Source organism: Carassius gibelio, chromosome B8 (assembly GCF_023724105.1).
Source record: "Carassius gibelio isolate Cgi1373 ecotype wild population from Czech Republic chromosome B8, carGib1.2-hapl.c, whole genome shotgun sequence".
Taxonomy (NCBI): Eukaryota; Metazoa; Chordata; class Actinopteri; order Cypriniformes; family Cyprinidae; genus Carassius; species Carassius gibelio.
The window spans coordinates 29146208-29171378 of NC_068403.1; the positions used below are offsets into that span (position 1 = coordinate 29146208).

General features: G+C 35.1%; 2 protein-coding genes and 1 long non-coding RNA gene across 20 annotated transcripts in view; 1 reads left to right on the forward strand and 2 right to left on the reverse strand.

Moving 5' to 3' along the window:
- Window positions 1-25171, reverse strand: part of LOC127963125 (uncharacterized) — a 299165-nt gene that overhangs the window by 199431 nt on the left and 74563 nt on the right. The gene's annotated exons all lie outside the window — the stretch shown is intronic.
- On the forward strand, window positions 5944-9222 carry LOC127964108 (uncharacterized). The gene is made up of 5 exons (XM_052564272.1): window positions 5944-6033; window positions 6569-6679; window positions 8498-8664; window positions 8836-9076; window positions 9199-9222. Exons 1-5 carry the CDS (start codon window positions 5944-5946, stop codon window positions 9220-9222), a joined length of 633 nt encoding a protein of 210 aa, XP_052420232.1.
- LOC127963218 (uncharacterized) lies at window positions 15561-19120 on the reverse strand. Its single transcript, XR_008154756.1, has 5 exons — window positions 17639-19120; window positions 17444-17515; window positions 16271-16359; window positions 15850-15952; window positions 15561-15665 (listed from the first exon to the last, which is right to left on the reverse strand). It is a non-coding gene; the product is annotated as an uncharacterized LOC127963218 (long non-coding RNA).

Genomic DNA, 25171 nt, shown 5'->3' on the forward strand with positions numbered 1-25171 from the left:
ACCTCAAGTCATCACTGATTTATTGTTACATATGAATATGATGACCTCAAGTCATCACTGATTTATTCTGTCACATATGAATATGATGACCTCAAGTCATTACTGATTTATTCTGTCACATATGAATATGATGACCTCAAGTCATCACTGATTTATTGTTACATATGAATATGATGACCTCAAGTCATCACTGATTTATTCTGTCACATATGAATATGATGACCTCAAGTCATCACTGATTTATTCTGTTACATATGAATATGATGACCTCAAGTCATTACTGATTTATTGTTACATATGAATATGATGACCTCAAGTCATCACTGATTTATTGTTACATATGAATATGATGACCTCAAGTCATTACTGATTTATTCTGTTACATATGAATATAATGACCTCAAGTCATTACTGATTTATTCTGTCACATATGAATATGATGACCTCAAGTCATCACTGATTTATTCTGTCACATATGAATATGATGACCTCAAGTCATCACTGATTTATTCTGTTACATATGAATATGATGACCTCAAGTCATCACTGATTTATTGTTACATATGAATATGATGACCTCAAGTCATCACTGATTTATTGTTACATATGAATATGATGACCTCAAGTCATCACTGATTTATTCTGTCACATATGAATATGATGACCTCAAGTCATCACTGATTTATTCTGTTACATATGAATATGATGACCTCAAGTCATCACTGATTTATTGTTACATATGAATATGATGACCTCAAGTCATCACTGATTTATTGTTACATATGAATATGATGACCTCAAGTCATCACTGATTTATTCTGTCACATATGAATATGATGACCTCAAGTCATCACTGATTTATTCTGTCACATATGAATATGATGACCTCAAGTCATCACTGATTTATTCTGTCACATATGAATATGATGACCTCAAGTCATTACTGATTTATTGTTACATATGAATATGATGACCTCAAGTCATCACTGATTTATTGTTACATATGAATATGATGACCTCAAGTCATCACTGATTTATTCTGTTACATATGAATATGATGACCTCAAGTCATTACTGATTTATTCTGTTACATATGAATATGATGACCTCAAGTCATCACTGATTTATTCCGTCACATATGAATATGATGACCTCAAGTCATCACTGATTTATTGTTACATATGAATATGATGACCTCAAGTCATCACTGATTTATTCTGTTACATATGAATATGATGACCTCAAGTCATTACTGATTTATTCTGTCACATATGAATATGATGACCTCAAGTCATCACTGATTTATTCTGTCACATATGAATATGATGACCTCAAGTCATTACTGATTTATTCTGTTACATATGAATATGATGACCTCAAGTCATCACTGATTTATTCTGTTACATATGAATATGATGACCTCAAGTCATTACTGATTTATTGTTACATATGAATATGATGACCTCAAGTCATCACTGATTTATTGTTACATATGAATATGATGACCTCAAGTCATCACTGATTTATTCTGTTACATATGAATATGATGACCTCAAGTCATCACTGATTTATTCTGTTACATATGAATATGATGACCTCAAGTCATCACTGATTTATTCTGTCACATATGAATATGATGACCTCAAGTCATCACTGATTTATTCTGTCACATATGAATATGATGACCTCAAGTCATCACTGATTTATTGTTACATATGAATATGATGACCTCAAGTCATCACTGATTTATTGTTACATATGAATATGATGACCTCAAGTCATCACTGATTTATTCTGTCACATATGAATATGATGACCTCAAGTCATTACTGATTTATTGTTACATATGAATATGATGACCTCAAGTCATTACTGATTTATTCTGTTACATATGAATATGATGACCTCAAGTCATCACTGATTTATTCTGTTACATATGAATATGATGACCTCAAGTCATTACTGATTTATTCTGTTACATATGAATATGATGACCTCAAGTCATCACTGATTTATTCTGTTACATATGAATATGATGACCTCAAGTCATCACTGATTTATTCTGTTACATATGAATATGATGACCTCAAGTCATTACTGATTTATTCTGTTACATATGAATATGATGACCTCAAGTCATCACTGATTTATTCTGTCACATATGAATATGATGACCTCAAGTCATCACTGATTTATTCTGTTACATATGAATATGATGACCTCAAGTCATTACTGATTTATTGTTACATATGAATATGATGACCTCAAGTCATCACTGATTTATTCTGTTACATATGAATATGATGACCTCAAGTCATCACTGATTTATTCTGTTACATATGAATATGATGACCTCAAGTCATCACTGATTTATTGTTACATATGAATATGATGACCTCAAGTCATCACTGATTTATTCTGTTACATATGAATATGATGACCTCAAGTCATTACTGATTTATTGTTACATATGAATATGATGACCTCAAGTCATCACTGATTTATTCTGTTACATATGAATATGATGACCTCAAGTCATCACTGATTTATTCTGTCACATATGAATATGATGACCTCAAGTCATTACTGATTTATTCTGTCACATATGAATATGAATATCTCAAGTCATCACTGATTTATTCTGTCACATATGAATATGATGACCTCAAGTCATCACTGATTTATTCTGTTACATATGAATATGATGACCTCAAGTCATCACTGATTTATTCTGTCACATATGAATATGATGACCTCAAGTCATTACTGATTTATTCTGTCACATATGAATATGAATATCTCAAGTCATCACTGATTTATTCTGTCACATATGAATATGATGACCTCAAGTCATCACTGATTTATTCTGTCACATATGAATATGATGACCTCAAGTCATCACTGATTTATTGTTACATATGAATATGATGACCTCAAGTCATCACTGATTTATTGTTACATATGAATATGATGACCTCAAGTCATCACTGATTTATTCTGTCACATATGAATATGATGACCTCAAGTCATTACTGATTTATTGTTACATATGAATATGATGACCTCAAGTCATTACTGATTTATTCTGTTACATATGAATATGATGACCTCAAGTCATCACTGATTTATTCTGTTACATATGAATATGATGACCTCAAGTCATTACTGATTTATTCTGTTACATATGAATATGATGACCTCAAGTCATCACTGATTTATTCTGTTACATATGAATATGATGACCTCAAGTCATCACTGATTTATTCTGTTACATATGAATATGATGACCTCAAGTCATTACTGATTTATTCTGTTACATATGAATATGATGACCTCAAGTCATCACTGATTTATTCTGTCACATATGAATATGATGACCTCAAGTCATCACTGATTTATTCTGTTACATATGAATATGATGACCTCAAGTCATCACTGATTTATTCTGTTACATATGAATATGATGACCTCAAGTCATTACTGATTTATTCTGTTACATATGAATATGATGACCTCAAGTCATCACTGATTTATTCTGTTACATATGAATATGATGACCTCAAGTCATCACTGATTTATTGTTACATATGAATATGATGACCTCAAGTCATCACTGATTTATTCTGTTACATATGAATATGATGACCTCAAGTCATTACTGATTTATTGTTACATATGAATATGATGACCTCAAGTCATCACTGATTTATTCTGTTACATATGAATATGATGACCTCAAGTCATCACTGATTTATTCTGTCACATATGAATATGATGACCTCAAGTCATTACTGATTTATTCTGTCACATATGAATATGAATATCTCAAGTCATCACTGATTTATTCTGTCACATATGAATATGATGACCTCAAGTCATCACTGATTTATTCTGTTACATATGAATATGACCTAATGTCATCATATGAATGCTAATGTATTATTACGGTTTTAAATCTGTTTAGAAGAAGTTACAGTAAGCATTGCATTGTTTTCTTGAGATTATCATGGATTTTAACTTGACATTATTGATGTTTAGTCTAATTGTTCGGGTCCCTTTACTTTTTAGATTTCGACATCAGAGATGGAGGAATTCATAAAAACAACGGTATACAAAGAGGAGCGCTTTAAAGGAAACAAAAAAGAGACTGATATAACAGTCCATGTTTTAGAAAAGGATTTAGATGCCTGTGCATTTATACAGCAAAGACTCACTACCATAAACACCTCCAAAGATGCCAACTTCAGGACTGTGAATTCTGCAAGTTTGCAAAATCAAAAAAATGGATATTTCTTGTTTTCATGCAAACGGTCTGGAGCATGCACGCAACGAAGTCGACGTGCCAAAGGATGCAAGGCCTATGTTTCCTTTAAAAAGAGGACAGACTGGCTCAACAAACTGGTTATAGTCGAAAGGCTTTACACCATTCATTCAGGACATGACCCATCAAGTTCTTCTGAGGGCCACTTAGAAAACATTAGTCAAGAGCTAGTCAAGCATATTCAGGATTTAATATCTCTTGGTGTTAAACCAGATACAATTCTCCTAAAATCACATGAGTGGTCAAAAGAACAAGGACATACTGATCTCAACAACCGAGCTTATTTTGTTACCCCAAAAGATATTGAAAATATTCGCACATGTATGATGCGAAAATATCAGCAACACAAAGATGATGCCACTAGTACCTCACGCCTTCTGGAGGGCCCTTTTAAAGACTATGTTATTTTTTATCAGCCTTATAGTCCTCAAACAGATCTTGTCATAGTTCTGCAAACACCATCCATGAGAGACAACCTTCAAGAATACGGAAGAGATATTGTTTTTATGGATGCGACACATGGTGTCAACCAGTACGGTTTTCCTTTATTTACATTACTTGTCAGGGACAGTCATGGTCATGGAATCCCTGTTACCTATATCATCTTGGGGAATGAAAAGCAAGAGACACTTCAGTTGGCACTGGAAGAACTGAAACCAACATTTCCTGTACCTCCGAGGTAAATACAAACAGAAATGAATATATTAAATTAAAATGTTTAATATAGTTTTTTTAATATATACAATAAATGTTTCAATACTGTTTTGGGTATACTCAGTTTCTTAAAGGGTCAGTTCAACCAAAGATCACCTGAATGAGTACATAGCAACTGCAATTAATGTACCATATTTAATCTAGTGCACAGCAAAGTGTATCCTCTGCACAGGATGTCTAAAAACACATGGCTATATGTATTACACAGATTGTGTAATTAGGAGTCAAGCACCGATTTTGAGTCTATGGTCGCCCATAGAACTGCTTGTGGGAAAGTTATGAAATTTGCCACACTGATAGAGGACAGTTTCAACATTAACTGCAGTAAATGTCTCCAAACTTTACAGTGCCACCACATGTACAAATTCATGTTTATGTTAAATATAAATTCTTAACAAAATTATTTTTTTTCCCTGATTCCTTGGCTCAGTACAATTCAGTTGGTGCCATCATGTAATTGTGCAATTATCTATGTCCTTTTCCATAAAATAAAAATTTTCCCGGTAATTTTTCCCACCCAAAAAAAACAACAACAACTAATCTTCCCTTAAATGGTTGCTCCAATTTTCTAGAAAATCAAATCAGATAATCTTCAGACTATGCTGGTAAAAAAAGTTATCAGAAGCTATTTGATAAACCCAACGATTCTTGAATAACATGCAAACACATTCGAAGAAGGGCATGCAAACTTGGACTCAAGGCTATATTTCTGCAATGGTTTAGCATATTTAGACCAAACTTGCTACTTGGTAGATGTTACAGTACAAATTGGTTTGGTTAGTAACTTCTAAAGATGGTAAACAACAAAGTATAAAACATAAGGCATTTTTATCAGCAAATATCTGTAATATGTTATATTTTTCTCTGGCTTGAAGCTTAAAAATGTTTCTATTTTTATTAGGTGCTTTATGGTTGATAAAGACCAGGCTGAAATCAATTCCATCCATAAGGTATTCAATGAGTCAGACGTTCTCCTCTGTTGGTACCATGTAACACAAGTAAGTACGAAGTTAAGATATAATTCTTTTTAAAATGAATATTAATTTATGGTTATAATATTAATACGAGTTGAAATTTATATTACAAACAGTTTTAGCATTTACTGCAGTTATTATTTAGTTATTTAACTTGGCTAAAATTAGCAGTGGATAAAAAATAACTATAATGTAGATACAACTGAGAATACAGCTAGCCTATAAAATGACTTAATGTTATCTGGGTAATAAACCTCAAAGTGGCTTCATGTCAGTCTGCCAGTCATCAGCACAGTTTTAATTATTATTCCTGATGACATTACAGTTTGGCTCCTAATTCAGTTTTTATTTTAATTTTTTTGGGAGAAATAAATTTTTGGGGCAAAGTTTTCCTGGGCTATAGTAATAACATATTTTTGTTGTTTTGTTTTGAGTAACCCTTAACTATAAAAAATTGTTGCCATCAATTGATTGTAATAATTCTAGCCAAGTGTTAGGCCAATGGAAGTTCTCACCTGTTTAAATTACTTTCCATTTGCCCACCATTTATTACACACAGGCAGTAACTCGATGGCTGTCAAGATCTGAATCTGGTGTGAGTGGACCTGAAAAGGCAGATTCAAGAGCGCACATCATGCAGTTCATGTCAGAGCTGAAATCCTGTTCAACGGTGTGTTTCTATTTCAATTGTTTTAAAGTACAATTTTATCTTGTAATGTGACATTCATGAAACTTTGGTAACAAGCTTGTAACAATATTTCGTTTTTATTAACGAAAGTTATTATAAAATGTTGTGTACGTGTGTGTGTGTGTGTGTGTCTGTATATAATATATATATATATATATATATATATATATATATATATATATATATATATATATTCTGAGTGTGACATTTTATAATATTTTTCATTACTAAAAAGTTTACTATTACTTTTTATGTTTGTGTTTCTTTGGCAAAAAATACAGAAAAATAATATTATAGTGTAAAATATTCTTACATTTTAAAGTAATGATATTCTATTTGAATATACTTTAAAAAAAATTAATTAAATTTTTGATGCAAAAAAAATAAAAAAAAAAATAATATATATATATATATATATATATATATATATATATATATATATATATATTTATATATATTTATATATACATACATACATATATATGAACAACTACTCAGACAGTGTGCAGATGTATTACTATGCAAAATAAAAAATTTATATTTTAATATACATGAAAATGTTATTTATTCCTGTGATCAAAGTTGAATTTTTTAAAGATTTTTTTGATGAATAAAAGGTTAAAAAGAAGAGCATTATTTATTTAAAATATAAATATTTTCTAACAATATACACTACCATTATTGATAAGAAGTGATAGCAAAGATTTACATTATTTGCAACTATTTATAGTTTGAATAAATGCTGTTCTTTTTAACTTTTTATAAATCAAATAATCCTGAAAAAAAGTTTCCAAAAATAAAATTTAAATAATAATAATAATATGGCAGATTAATACGATTATTTAATAAAAAAATCAGCATATTAAAATGATTTCTGAAGATCATGTGACACTTTATACTGGAGTAATGACTGATGGAAATTCAGATTTACATAACAGAAATAAATTATATTTTAAAAGATAATAAAATGGAAACCATAATTTTATATTGTAATAACATTATGAAAGATTACGGTTGTAAAGTCTTACTGATCCCTAACTTTTAAACAAAACTTTTGTACACTTTATGTTTGTAAGCATTATATTTGATACATCTGTAAGCATCTCTATTTATATTAATCATCTGTTAATTATTACATAATGTTAAATAAGTTAATAAACACATCTCATATTTCTATCTATGTAAATATATATATATATATATATATATATATATATATATATATATGTATATATATATATATATATATATATATATATATATATATATATATATATATATATATATATATATATATATATATAGTGACCTATTAAGCATTACATGTTTTATAATGATTAATAAAGGTTATTTAAATTGTTGGCCTCTTCAGGTCAAAAGTTTAAATACACTTTACAGTATCAGCAATATGTTATTTTAAATTAATAAGTTTATTTTAGTTCTGTCTTGAATAAGATATTTCAGATGACAGATCTTTACATATATCTTTACATAGTCCACAAGACAAAATAATCATTGAATTTATAATAATGACCCCTTGAGAAAGAATACACAGACTTGCATTTCTTGGGTGTACAAACATGGATATTTTCAGGTGGGTCACTGTTTTAGTAACTGCAAACAGTGTTATTATATTTGTTTATTCTATCATGTTTAATATAGGCCAAAAATGGTTTGAGACATTTTAATCTATTAAGAACATTACAGATTCTTAGTACTCTAACTGCACACACTTGGGTATAGGTCTGCAGTTCTTATACTAATAACGTCAAACATGATTTTCCTTGTCCATTTTTACAGGAACATGAATTTAAGAAAAAATCTGAGATGTTTCACTGCCAGTTTAAGAACTTAAAAGATGTCTGCAAGTACTTCAGGAACCACTGGGAGACAATTGGTCATCTGTGGTCTAACTTCGGAAGATGTTATAAGCATGGAGACTCTGACACAAACAATCTAATAGAACGGTATTTGTAATTTTAATGCATGTTTACTGCATTATGTATTTTTGGACTTGCTAGTGTATTTTGGAAGCTAGTGTAGTGTTTTGAGTATTTATTAATTTGTTCAAAAGTGTACATTGTAATAATTCCAACCTGTTGCTGCACTTCATTCTGATCAAATTTTCCCCCATATAGTTTCTTCCACCGTTTAAAATACCAATTCCTCTGTGGCATCCGCAATCGTAGATTGGATCATTTGATTGCTGTGCTGCTGAACAAGACTGACAAGTACTTCAATATAATACAGGATTTGCAGTCTGTTGGGAGGGTCAGTAACCCTTTGGAATGCAAAATGGAAGAAATAAAGCAATCTGCTGAGAGGATGCTAGAGAATGGATGGGCCATGAAAATTACCATAGCTTCAAAAGAAACATACGTATACAATGTTCCATCTGAGAATAATCCACATGTAGTTTACTGTGTGTGTCCTGCAGAACAGTTCTGCAGTTGTGAAGCTGGTAAAAGGGCACATACGTGTAAGCATCTCTTTTTATTAAGTCTTCTCACTTGCTGTGGTCCTGAGACTTTTCCAGACATGGACACACAACTGCAGGCCCATGCCAATAACTTGATTCGAACAAATAAGTATAGCATTACTGCAAAGCCTCAAAAAACAATAGAGGTTGAAAGCTTATTTGGAAGAGCAGCATCAAAACCGTGTATTGTGACAAGTATATGTGACTGCTGTACTTTCTCATACCATAAAAAATGTGCTTGTCTACTGCTTGCGAAGGGACTTCTGAATAAGGTGATTGAGACAAAACCAAGAAGTTCTATGAACAATTCAGTAGAGCCGATACAAAATGAAATTGAGAATGAAAGTGCATATGAAGATATGCGTCGTACAACTATCAGGAAACTGGAAAGCGTACTGAAGATTCTACAGACATGGGAGAGAATTCCAGAGGATATTGCCCATAAAGTGAATGAACTAGAAGTGCAAACAAAAGAAGAAAGTATGAACATTAATGGATTTGGGAGACTTTGTGATGCGGACATGTCACGTAAAATACATCCACTGTTTGCAACAAGAAAAAGAAAGACAGACAGAGAAACAAACTCAAAAACAAGGACATCTGTCACATCAAGTTTTCCTGTTAAGTCAAGAAGAAAATGCAGAGCAAACAGTGGGCCAAAAAAGTAATTCAAATAAAGTTTAAAAGAAATGTTTTATTCAAGTGCATATTTTTGCCATTTTTATCAAACTTTGTATTTGTTATCTAATACATCTGTTACCTTCAGTAATCCAATATATATTTACTATAAAACGGACCACAAAAATAAAACTTTGTATTTTGTATTTGTCTAGAATGAAATAAAAATCTAATTATGATCAAGTAATCTGAACTTTTCTGTTTTTGTTTACAAATCTGAACTGATTTGTATGATGTGACTTCCACATTAGTATATGTGTGCCCCTTATGGGTGCTGAGTTTCTTTTCATACAGTCCTCTAAAAAGGAAAAGAAAAAATCAGCTGCTGTAGGTCCAAAGCGGTGAGTGGCCAAATCCAGCTCTGATTCAGGGCCAAGGTTTTGCACATTAAGCTTCATTTGTTCAATGGTCCTCCTGCAAAACAATATTTAAATGTACATGTTACTTGAGCTGCTATCATCAGTTTTTTGTTATAAATCACAAAAGACATTAAATTTTTTGCTCTAGTTGATTAACTGACTTCTTGATACAGGGACTAGTTGACAGGCTAAAAAGGTTTGTACAATGGTAATGTAAGAATAAAATGCACATTAGGCCAGTTAATTTTAACAAACAACTAAAACATCTACAAAAAGTGCTATTTTTTCACTGTGTGCTAATAAAAACTTAAATTCAGTAAGATTTTAATGCCAAAAGAGGGTTTGCGCTAAACCCTTAGTAAATATGGCCCTTAAAACCAAGGAACTTTTGCCATTGGTCGTACATTAAAACAACATTCAAGATGCCCAATCCTTAAAATGTATTTAAATGTTCAGCAAAGCAGACATAAGTTTAAAAATCATTATTTTTCAAAAAGGATGTCAGGCTGAATACAATAAATTATTCTTATTTCTTTGGGAAAATAAATACTGATATACAGTGTCACATCTTAACTCACTCCTGGATGTTTTCCTCATAGCCAATAAATAAAGGTGCAGCCACCAATATATTATAAAGACATGATACCAAACAGAGGAAGAAAGAGAGCTTACACAGACATACTTACAGTGTTGCTGGGATGTCCTCTTCAGGTATCCCAGAAAGTAGTTGGTCTTTTGGCACATGTTTGGTCAGTGCCATTCCAAACCCCTTGGCAAGGTCTTCCCTCTGTTAAAGTGCTGAATATCGTCACCTTTGTCTTTGCCTTTTTAGGCTGCTGCAGCACATTGGGTGGAACATCTTTTTTGCCAACCTATGCATAAACAAGTACAGTGTCACAGATGCAAAGCATGTGAGCAGAGAGCTTTCTAAATATCACTCATGTATTCTATAAATAGCCATAAGGGGCAATGTGGCAAACTGTGTATGATTTGTGACCACTAATAATTGTCACAGGTCAGGAGGGCCAAGCTGGACTGCGCCCACCCCTAAACCAGGACCACCTCGAGGAGCGTATCAGAGGGAAGAGTCGGAGACAGAGAATAAATTTAACAAGTTTTATTTTGAAGTAAAAGCAAATTGGGAATCCTAACCTAAAATCTTCTTTGTTACCCTCAGGGATTGAAGGTGAACGGTGCAGCGACCGGGGACTCTCCCGCCCTCTTCCTCTGTGCGGGCCCCGCAATAGATGGACAGATGGGTGGTCAAGTAGGTATTTCACAGGTGGGAATACGATCGGCAAGCCCGCAGTCTGGTAAGTCTCCTCTGGTAATTAAATACTTCCAAACTTCCTTCCCTTTTTCACAGATGCAGAATATGGGACGGATGGATATCGGTCAGGTCCGTACACGGCAGATACACAGCCTTGAGGTGGGGATGTGTTTGGCAAGTGAGGGGTCCGGTAAGTCTCCTCCGGTAAGTATGTAATTCCAGCCTTCCTTCCTTCTTCCGCAGGTTCGGAATTTGAGGTGAATGATAGCAGTCGAGTACGTATACGGCAGGTGCACGGTCTTACAGTAAGGTGGCTTCTCCTGACACCGTCAGAGTGGATATTCCAGACAAAGCGTGCCCATCACACGTTTGTGACAAAGGACAGTCACCTCTCTCAGCACAGGTGGGCCACAAGGATGCAACAAACTCTAAGTCAACAGGCTGTGCAGGATTTCTACTGAAACAGACAGAATGAATGCTTCAGACAAAGTATACAGTTCACATGCGTTGGAAGGAACGAACACTTCTCACCATACAGATGAATAGCAGAGATACAGCAGACTCGAAGTCAACAGGCTGAATGGGGCTTCTTCTGACACAGACAGAATGGATGTTTCAGGCAAGTATACAGTTCACATGCATTGGACGGGACGAACACTTCTCACAATACAGTTGAATGGCAGGGATACAGCAGACTCGAAGTCAACAGGTTGCACAGAGCTTTTCTGAGGCAGATAGTAAATATTTCAACAGGGCATCTCTTCTCCTATTAGCACAACAGAGGGGTTAATTCACATCCCAGATGATAATTCCTCAACATCCAGACAGTTGGAACAAATCAGTGTCGTAGGACTCTTACTATTGACAGTCAGCCCTCATGACACAGAGAGAGTGCATGGCAAAAAGGAATGTAGCTTACACACACACGACAATTCCACTTCAAACATATATTGTGGGGGAAAACATCAATTTTAGCCACTGCAAACTCACTTCACGAAGTGCAATTTAAAGCCAGCACTCACATTCGGGTTTCTGTCCGAGGGGAAGGGGGAGGGCGCAATCCTCACTGCCACTGAGGATGTTCTGAGATGTTTTTCTTCACAGTCACAGGCAGAGTTCACATCACCATTTATAGAGGAGGGAGAGGTAAGAGATCGGTAATGAATCAGTACAATCCACTCAGTGATATTTATGATCGTGATCCAAACACTCCAAACCACATCCGATTCAGTGTCAAACGTGTGCAATTACAAGACTCAGTTCTCAGTTACTCAGCTCCTCTCCAATGCAAACAGGGTAATTCACTCTCCTTCTGTTGTCCTCGAATCCCTCATCAAGCAACACTGTCCTCTTCATTCACCCGTCCTCCAGTAACTATTACCACCCAATAAAACGACTTTTCACAAGGGAGAAAAACCACACACACCACCTCTCTCTCTTGCTTTTTATCCTCTCCACTGTTGATGAGGCCTCACGCAAACTCTGAGTAAATCCCCCACACCTGTTGCCAATCCATCATTTGGGGTTGTCACAGCAACAAACGCACACACAGGCCTGGGAACAGGGTTACACTCAAAGCGTTCCCCCGGGAACACTGCTTCAGCGGGAATAAGTTCCACATGCCATTTGTCACACTGTGACATAATCCAAGATGATGCACCTTGCGTTTAAAAAACAGTGATATTTATGCTTCTTATTAACTTGCAGCCCTTAAACTATTTTATTTGGCCACTACATCTTATAACTACTTTTGTGCTTTTATACGTAAATGTAAGCAATACAAACCCTTATTAACGCTCTGAACATGTTTGTGGACATGTTTTCTCCTTTGACTCTTCTCTTCAGCTCATCTTCATCTACCTGGTAGGTCTTTCCTTGTGCTGTTAGCCTTCCTAAAACTTTATACACTTTCTTTTCTTTTTCCTGCACTCCCTCGTGTTCCCTATGTCTTTCTCCATTGTGCTTATGCCTCTCTTCCTCCTTGGTTTCCTCCATCTCTTCCTCGCTGCAACAGGCCACAGGTTTACCTATGCCCTCCAACATGGATATAACTTTCTCTTCTGTTCAAAAATATGTCAGAATATGTGTGATTACTAGCTAACAACACCTGTTTCTAAACAAACAATTCTTGTGTCTAACACAAACAAACTAAACTCAGACACTCCTTTTCTGACATGATTTCTGATATGAAAAATGACAAATATCGACTGATATGTCGGTTGACCACTAGAGAAAATAACAACAAACAGACCATATATGAGAACTAGGGCCTTGTTTTGGCCTGCAAATGTGCATAGTGTTTACACTGACTCATCGAATATGAATTGAAAACTAATTTGGAAAATGGCTATCCCAGGTGAAGTGACTGTAATAGTGCAAATGAGGTTTAGCCAAAGTTCAGTTAGGTCAGTCAAATGCAAGGATTAGAAAAGTTACCCTGTTGTAGTGCAGAGCCTTCATCAGATCCAGAGGTCTCAACTAACACGTCTGGGTCAGCTGTGTTAAACAGAATACATAAATGTGAGAGATAATCTAAATGAGACTTCATTACAACAGGTGCAAGAGATCCAACAAGTCAATAACAAAAAATTCATTAATATAATATATAATTACCTGAGTGTGCTGCAGTATCTGATGCAGGCAAAGAGATTTGGTCCAATGGGTTGCTGTCTTCTGTATAGAAAGTTATACACAAAATTTTGTGACATCACCTACAACAAATGTGCTTATGACTAGTGCATAAAAACATCACTACAGTCATAAAGAAAACAAGATGAGTGCAAAACCTTTTTGGTGTTTAATGTTACTGGAATGAGTGAGTGAGCAAGCCTATGTGAATAAAAAATACTAATTGCATTTTTGCGTTACATTTTCATTTGTTGAGATAAAAGAGCCATGCAGTAGAGTTCACTTCTGTTATGACATTACTTCTTAGATTTACTCATTAAACAGACAATCAAACCACATTTGCCACTTGTTAGGGAACCATGTATACCCTCATTGTATGTGCATTGATAACAGGACAAAGGAGATTGCTTAATGTACCGTATGTGTCAATACACTTAACTCAACCCACTGATCATCTGACTTTAAACTTTCATACAGTGTGAATCCATATGCATACAGTAAATACACATTTAATTCACAAATAATGGAAAGTATTTAGGGGAAGTCGTGGCCTAATGGTTAGAGGGTTGGACTCCCAATCGAAGGGTTGTGAGTTCTAGTCTCGGGCCGGCAGGAATTGTGGGTGGGGGTCACCATACTTGGCTGAATGTCACTTCACTTTCACTTTTCAAGTAATAGTATTAAATGAGCAAGAAATATGTCAAGGGTCCAATTTTCGGAAGGCGAGCTTGTGAAAGGGTTATGTGTAATATACTTATTTACAGCACAGCTACCAGAAGCATATTATGATTTTTTTATTCAACTTACATCAGCAGAAATACGGAACCTTAACTTAAAAATGTATTTGCCTGATTTTCGTAAAGTTTGAGATATATGTGTCCTAGTGCCATAAGAGAGACTATTTAAAGCTATCCCACATAACTGTGCAAAACTACAGCTTTGATGAGTTCAATTCAGTTAATCGAGGTAATGAAGGTATAAATGGCAAACAAATGTAGCAAAGTTATAAGTAAATTTGTGGCCCTAAAACGACAGCAAAAATATACAAAAAATAAATAACTTATATATACATATTCATACATAAATGCACTTACTTTCTTTCTTCCTGAAATATTTTTGGCACAAATTCCACATTTTTTGGTTCGATCTGTAAACATATACAAAAAAGTGTTTATTAATTTTTTTTTAATTTATTTATTTATTTTTTGCTTGCATGCACTTTGGTTCATAGATTTTTATTTATTTATTTTGATTGAATAAATATACATTTACTTATTCAACAGTGGCCTGTTACTTTACTTATTTGACTGACAATGGAGGATCTGATTACCCAGTATCCTTCAACAACAGTTTTAAATGAGCAATACATATGGCAAGGGGCCAAATCTCAGAACTTTTAAATGTATAATAATACCCATTTAAAACATTTCCATCAATAAGGCACATACCTAAAGATTCAAACAAAAGTGAGGACAGGCGCATTCTTTCCTGTTGTATTACAGGGCACTGGAAGGAGGTTATAAAGCCACCAGCCTTCAGAAATTCAGTGGCAAACTTAAAGGAAGACAAACATTTTTAAAGAATAAAAATAAGATAGAAACCTATCTGTCACTACAGAATCTGACAATTATTGGCACTTTAATAAAACCATGTACAAAGGAAGATTATGTATGATAATAAGTTTAAATTTAATTTGTTTAAAAAACATGCATGCAATGATCTACGCTTGATAACTTACTGCAAGTGTGTGGATACCACATGACACTGAATCGGCTTGCAAATTATGTTTTGTGGTTTTGAGGTCCCACTCTCCTTTTACTCCCCTTGAGGCTGCAAATGCACTGTAATCAACAAAATCACAATTGCCACTAGCATACAATTCCAACAATTAATTTCAAAATAAACATTTTGTCATAATCTACTCTTTTTTGTGTGTCCTAATAACAAACTTAAGATACAGTGAGGAGTACTTGTGCTAGTCACGGGAACTAATTGTGCAACAGTGGGACTGTATACTGGATACTATGCGAGTTGTGGATGTGAGGCATTTGATTAGAAATCGGGTCAGCTGAAAAATTATTTATAGTACTAGCAGGTACTGCCATTTTAGATAAATTGGCACTTAAAGTAGACTTTTAAACAAAACAATGAATACTTACGACCAGTGCTGAGCAATTGCTTGGCATTGCCACTCTGTCTCTCCAAGTGAGTTAAAGTAGGTGATGCACCTTCTGTCAACATTGCAATGCTAAAACAGAAATATATGAAGTTATAATAACCATAAGACAATTATTGCAATACCATTCACTCTGCCTTATGGCAAAACATGTAGTCCTGACATGCTCAAAGTGCCATGCTCCAACAACTCACACCAGCAGGAAAATGCACCAGTTTATATGATCCTAACACCTAAGAGCAGAGGTCTCCAAAGGAACCACTTTCCTGCAAAGATTAGCTCTAACATACAATAAAACTCACAAGAACCAGGCGCATTCTTTCTTGTTGTATTACAGGGCACTGGAAGGAGGTTATGAAGCCATACACAATGACAAACATTTTATAGCCCCCATATAGGATCTCTCATTTGAATAGATATGATATAGACATTTGATATAGATAACATGAAATAATGCACCTGGTTCTTGTGAGTTTAATTGTATGTTGGAGCATGGAACTTTGAGCATTTCAGGACTACGTTTGGACAATTAAATACACAAGAACCTGCTAATTAAGGTCTCACTAGGCATACAAGAAAATTTTAATCAGGTGTGTTGGTAAACTCAGCAGGTAAGTGACCCTCCCAGACCAATTGAAGACCCTGCCTTAAGAGTTTGAAGCCAAGGGGGGCTAAACTGACCTAGTAATTTTTATTACCAGGAACATTTAAGGGGAACAAAAGGATTAATGTGTGGTGTAGCTTATAATAATATGAAACATTTTATTCATAATTTGAACATGTAATAATATATATTCGTTTTTTTTTTTTTCTTGAAAGTTTAGAAATGTCAGGGTTTCCCGCAGCATTTGTGAGCTCAGAGCTGCTGTTACTGGAGCCGTTACCGGTGAAACTTCTACCTCTCCTGCTATTAAAGCGTGTCCTGTTGGCAGAAAATGAATTTGCGGAGTGCCGCCATGAAGAGTGTAAGGCTGTGGCAAACACTGAATATACCTGAACTATGTTGCACATTATGTCTATGCTCTATGCTAGCAGAGGTAGACATATCTATTAAAATGAGTGATCCTATATGGGGGCTATATGTCATTTTTTTTAGGCAAGAATAAAATAGAATCCACATGCAAAAATGTTTTATCCTCAAAAAGGTTTGACTCACAAAAAAGCTCCAGTGATTGCCATTCTCGAGATACACTCCAAACACCTCTGTTGCCCTTTCCAAAATGTTGTTCTGTTGATTTAGAGAAGTGCATGTGACAATCATCTACAGAATCAGGATGCTTTGATTAGCCTAGAAGCTATTCATTAATATAATACCTAAAAAAGAATAAATAAATAAATAACAGTGATACACCTTGAGAAAATAGTGGCTCTTTGCCCTTTTAGATCCATCCAGTATTTTCGTGAGGGCCTGACAATTGATATGTACAACACCTGGGCGATCCTGTTTTAAGGCAAAACAAAATATTGTTTTCCATTTCAACAGAGTTGAATATATTAACGTTACAAATCAAGCTTAACTGTACAGTTTTAAAATTATATTCGTATGTGTATCATTAATTTCTATTTTATTATTAATATTATCATTATTTAGGTGTACTCTTCAAGATATTGCTGATAAAATTTCACTTACCTTGCTAAGGATATCACATATGGAATTCATGACCTGAATATTTCAAGGACAAATGTGAGATTTAAAAAAAATAAGTAAAAAAAAATAACTGCTCTATTTTTTTGTCACACAGAAATGTTGTGAATCATTTATATCACTAGTCCTTTTTCATACTCTTTAACTATGTAGAAAAAAAACCTAACCCGGCAAGCAAATACATTTTGTAAAAAAATATTTAGTTAAAAATATACAGAACTCCAGTGGACGAGTAGAACAGAAAACATGTTTGAAGGCTAAATTCTAGAAGTAGGCCATGGTGGCTTGTTTTGGTGGTAGGAAATACGTGACAGAAAATAAGTGTAAGAATTTATAACGGATAATAATTTACCTCGTCAGAAACTTGCTCATCCCTCATTAAAGTGTTCAAACTGTTCACTTGAATGTCATATGGCCATACACTTCCTAATGTGAATATTGGGCTCTTGTTTTGGAGACACCTTAATGCCTTATCTACGCAGATGAATAATAATTAATAAATGACACATTTTGCAACCACACTAATTTTAACAATAAACAATAAATATGGGAAATGCAGATCTGAATACATTGTAAAGGTATTTTTATAACAACATGCTGTAAAATAAGTTGCTTATCATGTAGGTTATGGAGAAGCAATCCCCCTTAAGTGAAATCATACCTTCCATTGTGTGCTCTTGGTCACTTGGTGCACTTTAAATACAGAAGTAACAGACAGTTTTTAATGATAGATCTTATCTCATTATATTGTATAGGTCATTATATAATCATGAGGAAAAGTTTTTTTGAGCAAACTGTAATATCTTAGATCCATCTGGAATTTTGGATTCCAAGATGTTACAGTGAACTGAAAGTTGAACTACATTTAAAGCTGCGGTAGGGAACTTTTGACGCTCTAGCGGTTAATAAACAGAACTGCTTGCGTCGTGCAGAAGAACATTGTAGCTGGAGCTACTTCTCTCTGTTTATGTCTATGAAGAATCCCAAAGGTACTGGGTTACTCCGCCGCGGTACCCCCGAAGCAATCTAAAATAAATCAGTGATGACTTGAGGTCATCATATTCATATGTGACAGAATAAATCAGTAATGACTTGAGGTCATCATATTCATATGTAACAATAAATCAGTGATGACTTGAGGTCATCATATTCATATGTAACAATAAATCAGTGATGACTTGAGGTCATCATATTCATATGTAACAGAATAAATCAGTGATGACTTGAGGTCATCATATTCATATGTAACAATAAATCAGTGATGACTTGAGGTCCTCATATTCATATGTAACAATAAATCAGTGATGACTTGAGGTCATCATATTCATATGTAACAATAAATCAGTGATGACTTGAGGTCATCATATTCATATGTAACAGAATAAATCAGTGATGACTTGAGGTCATCATATTCATATGTAACAGAATAAATCAGTAATGACTTGAGGTCATCATATTCATATGTGACAGAATAAATCAGTGATGACTTGAGGTCATCATATTCATATGTAACAGAATAAATCAGTAATGACTTGAGGTCATCATATTCATATGTAACAGAATAAATCAGTAATGACTTGAGGTCATCATATTCATATGTAACAATAAATCAGTGATGACTTGAGGTCATCATATTCATATGTAACAGAATAAATCAGTGATGACTTGAGGTCATCATATTCATATGTAACAGAATAAATCAGTAATGACTTGAGGTCATCATATTCATATGTGACAGAATAAATCAGTGATGACTTGAGGTCATCATATTCATATGTAACAGAATAAATCAGTGATGACTTGAGGTCATCATATTCATATGTAACAATAAATCAGTGATGACTTGAGGTCATCATATTCATATGTAACAGAATAAATCAGTGATGACTTGAGATATTCATATTCATATGTGACATAATAAATCAGTAATGACTTGAGGTCATCATATTCATATGTAACAAAAAATCAGTGATGACTTGAGGTCATCATATTCATATGTGACAGAATAAATCAGTAATGACTTGAGGTCATCATATTCATATGTAACAATAAATCAGTGATGACTTGAGGTCATCATATTCATATGTAACAATAAATCAGTGATGACTTGAGGTCATCATATTCATATGTAACAGAATAAATCAGTGATGACTTGAGGTCATCATATTCATATGTGACAGAATAAATCAGTGATGACTTGAGGTCATCATATTCATATGTAACAGAATAAATCAGTAATGACTTGAGGTCATCATATTCATATGTGTCAGAATAAATCAGTAATGACTTGAGGTCATCATATTCATATGTGTCAGAATAAATCAGTGATGACTTGAGATATTCATATTCATATGTAACAGAATAAATCAGTAATGACTTGAGGTCATCATATTCATATGTAACAGAATAAATCAGTAATGACTTGAGGTCATCATATTCATATGTGTCAGAATAAATCAGTGATGACTTGAGATATTCATATTCATATGTAACAGAATAAATCAGTAATGACTTGAGGTCATCATATTCATATGTAACAGAATAAATCAGTAATGACTTGAGGTCATCATATTCATATGTGACAGAATAAATCAGTAATGACTTGAGGTCATCATATTCATATGTAACAATAAATCAGTGATGACTTGAGGTCATCATATTCATATGTAACAATAAATCAGTGATGACTTGAGGTCATCATATTCATATGTGACAGAATAAATCAGTGATGACTTGAGGTCATCATATTCATATGTGACAGAATAAATCAGTGATGACTTGAGGTCATCATATTCATATGTGACAGAATAAATCAGTGATGACTTGAGGTCATCATATTCATATGTGACAGAATAAATCAGTGATGACTTGAGGTCATCATATTCATATGTAACAATAAATCAGTGATGACTTGAGGTCATCATATTCATGTGAGACAGAATAAATCAGTGATGACTTGAGGTCATCATATTCATATGTGTCAGAATAAATCAGTGATGACTTGAGATATTCATATTCATATGCAACAGAATAAATCAGTGATGACTTGAGGTCATCATATTCATATGTAACAGAATAAATCAGTAATGACTTGAGGTCATCATATTCATATGTGACAGAATAAATCAGTGATGACTTGAGGTCATCATATTCATATGTGACAGAATAAATCAGTGATGACTTGAGGTCATCATATTCATATGTGACAGAATAAATCAGTGATGACTTGAGGTCATCATATTCATATGTAACAGAATAAATCAGTAATGACTTGAGGTCATCATATTCATATGTGACAGAATAAATCAGTGATGACTTGAGGTCATCATATTCATATGTAACAGAATAAATCAGTAATGACTTGAGGTCATCATATTCATATGTGACAGAATAAATCAGTGATGACTTGAGGTCACCATATTCATATGTAACAGAATAAATCAGTAATGACTTGAGGTCATCATATTCATATGTAACAGAATAAATCAGTGATGACTTGAGGTCATCATATTCATATGTAACAATAAATCAGTGATGACTTGAGGTCATCATATTCATATGTAACAGAATAAATCAGTAATGACTTGAGGTCATCATATTCATATGTAACAATAAATCAGTGATGACTTGAGGTCATCATATTCATATGTAACAATAAATCAGTGATGACTTGAGGTCATCATATTCATATGTAACAGAATAAATCAGTAATGACTTGAGGTCATCATATTCATATGTAACAGAATAAATCAGTGATCACGGATTATTACAGTAATAGATCAGTAATAAATCGCTTCTACCTGGATCTCGCAGCGAATTGCAGTACTGTCTGATGGTGGACCGAGCTGAATGGTCCGTGCGGCGAGCAAACTAGCGCTGTTTTCTTCTGCATTTCGGACGTTTGTCTTCGAATGCTACTGGACGCAACGAAACGGAAATGGACAATGGCACAGTGATGTAAGTTTACATGTTAACGAGAGAAATATTAAGAAAATTTGTGGTGGCGGCAGTCCGAGCGCTAAACCGGCAGAAAATAAGATTGCAATACGGCCACTATTTAATCGCAGCCTTTTTATAGTTTGGGACAAAATAAAAAAATGAAATAAATGTAAAAACAACATTTATGAGACTGTTTTATTTAGGCTAACTTTCCAATGCAAACTAACGTTAAAACTTCGGTGGTAAAAATAATCTAAAAAGAAATATTAATTGTACTATCATTAATATACTGATATAAATTTATAAGAGAAATTAAAAAGTTGTGGTCTTACCTTTTTACTTGCTATCTTCTCTGGTATCACGGTGCTTGCAGATGCAGGACAGTTTTTCTTTTCTTTGAATTTGTAAGAGGGGCATTACTGTTATTTTGGCGGACTCTGCAATGCGCACATAGTGATGAAGTCATAAACTTTGATTGGCTGAGGCAGTTGTTGTCCCAGGGTCATCATAAAAAAATATTGGTCTCAGGACAACGAGGACTTGGCAAAATCAGGACGTGCGTGGCACCACCATCATCAATTAAAAAGAAGGTGTGGGTTCAAGAAAGACCGGGAAAATGAATATTTGTGGCTGAAAGATGTTGAGGGGAATACCTAGAGGGCTTATTGTGACAGTTGCAAATCGTCCTTCTCAATCGAACATGGAGGGGAATACAATGTCAAACGACAAAGACTCAAGGAGACTCACAAGATACGTGTCCAACAGAAAGAGACATCCAAATGTATGGATGCTTTCCTCTAACCTAAAAACGACTTTCTAGCTGACAAAGTGACTGCTGCAGAGGTGATGAGTGTGTATCACACGGTCCAACACGCTACATCCTATCTAGCATGAGACGTGGCACAAAGCTAGTCCCAATGATTTCTCTGGACTTGGACATTGTCAAGAGGATGGCCTGTGGTCAGACGAAGGCAGAAGCCATTGTCACGGATGTGCTTGCCCAGGCCTCCATCGAAGATTTCTTGAAAGTCCTCAGAAGACCACTGAATGAGCAACCAGAGGCAACAACCAAAGGTAAAGTTAAAGTTATGTTCATGGATGTAGCATTGTTGTGTGTTAGCTATTTGTCTAACGTAAGCTAGCTAATGTTAGCTAATCATCATCTTCTACTGGTATTTTAAAAATCAACTTTTCCTTCAGTTCACTGAAATTGCATCAGTAGCTAACGTTAGCTAACAATGCTACTCATCCTTGCCTTCGTGAAACCAGGCTCTTTGTATCCTTACATGCGAGCAAAATTTGTTTAAAGTTGTGTGCGTCCAGAGAGAAAGTGAGTACTACAAATAGCACAGTTACTCAGGCTTAGTTGATTGTTGTTTGCTTAGATAGCGATGTGGAAAGAGTTATGACACAAAATGGATGCTAATGTGAAGTATAGTTAGTATTTGAGTTTCATCCAGTACAGTGTAATTATGTATAATTATTATACATGTTAGCTGTGAATTATGTTTCATATTCTGCTGTATTTAATGACAACATTGTGTTGATGTTTGGGGAAGTCAGTAGTTTTAATGTCATTTATGTTGTTATGAATGTGATTGTGATAAGAAAGAAGCACTGTTTGTTAGAGCATATCTTTTATTTGTTTGTTACAGACCACACAGTCATACGCTTATGCTGACACTCCTCAGGACATAAAGCAAAGACGATATCACTTAATATTCATGCTCATCTTCGATCTGTGCACCGAGAGCACTGTTTAATACAGCTAATCAAGATCTGGCTCCCCCTCTTCATATGCTTGTATAAATAAATCTGTTAAACTGGATTCCTTCTCCGATTTTGGTGTTCTTACCGACACACCCGCTGGCCCAGCTTCAACTCATTAGCCACAGCTAGCACCTTACACTCCTTAGCCCCTCAGCTACATTTGGTCCTTCGAGCCGGATACAAGCTGTTCCGGGAATATGCAGCAAAACGGTGAAGCATCCTGGGTCCAATCGACTCGACCTAAGAGGCAGCGGAGACCGCCACAGTATCTGGAGGACTATGAGGTTGGTCCAATGAGACAACAGACACAAGTTTCATCTCGTACAAGTTTATTACAGCATATGCATGGTCTAGAGGGGTGGAGCTCTCACCGTGAGGGAGCGGCTATGATGACGCCCGCTGAAAGAACACATATCACAAGGTCCCCTCGTCAGGTTCAGTGGGACTCCGATATTAGTGAGCATGATGAAGACTACTCTCCCAGCTATGATACACGTTCAACTGGCCGACGTGCAGAGTGGACATATACTCCGGCACCCTTTGCAGGGGACGAGAATGAGTTATTTGAGATGCGTAGAGAGAACACATCATTATGCCGATCTGAAGAGGACAGGCAGAGCAGCCATGCACAGATTTGCATTCTCCTGTAGCCTCAGTTAGGACACAGCAGGGGGCACGACAAGAATCCTGGCCAGTACCACCTCCTCCTGTAAAGGATCACTTTCCGACCCGAAGGGAAGAAGAGGAGTATGACGACTGGCTACCGCCTCCACCATGGCCCTCTGCTGAACCACCAACAATGCCTCCGGGGGGTGAGGAGACACAGATGGTCACAATTATAGATAGAATGATGAAGGAACTCCAGCTAATCAGAGATAGTGCTATATCTAACTCCACAACTAGAAGTCATCTGTCTTCAACCTCTAAGAGACCACCAGCTAGGAAGTTTCATGAGTCTCAGCCTCTGACGCACCGGTCACATTCTTACTCACCAGGCATCAGCTCTCCTCCTGTTCTGGACTCGGCTAAATCTGGGCCTCTACCTAATCATGTACCAGAACCTCACATGAGTCATTGTACCCCCTCTCGAGACATACCATACCAGCCTTTATCAGCTATGGTGAAGGAAAAGGAATACCATGGGCCAGCGCCGAAAATTCCTCTCTTCATCCATAGGGACCCCATGGAATTCTCCCGCCTGAAGCTCGCCCTAATGAATCTGTTGCCAAGGGATGCCACTGAGCTCTTCAAATATCAGGTTCTCGTGGACCATCTGAGATTGGAGGAGGCTTGTCTTATAGCCGACTCATACATCAATTCACCTATGCCGTACTCCGACACAATGGCCGCATTGAATGAGAAGTTCGGGCAGCCACATCAAGTCGCCTTAAAGAGGATTGCTGCTGTCATGGACTCACCAGAGATAAGGCGGGGTGATACAGCAGCCTTTGAGAAGTTTGCTTTGCATGTTCAGTCATTAGTGGGCATGTTAAAGACTCTGGGCTCTGATGGAGAAGTTGAGCTGTGATG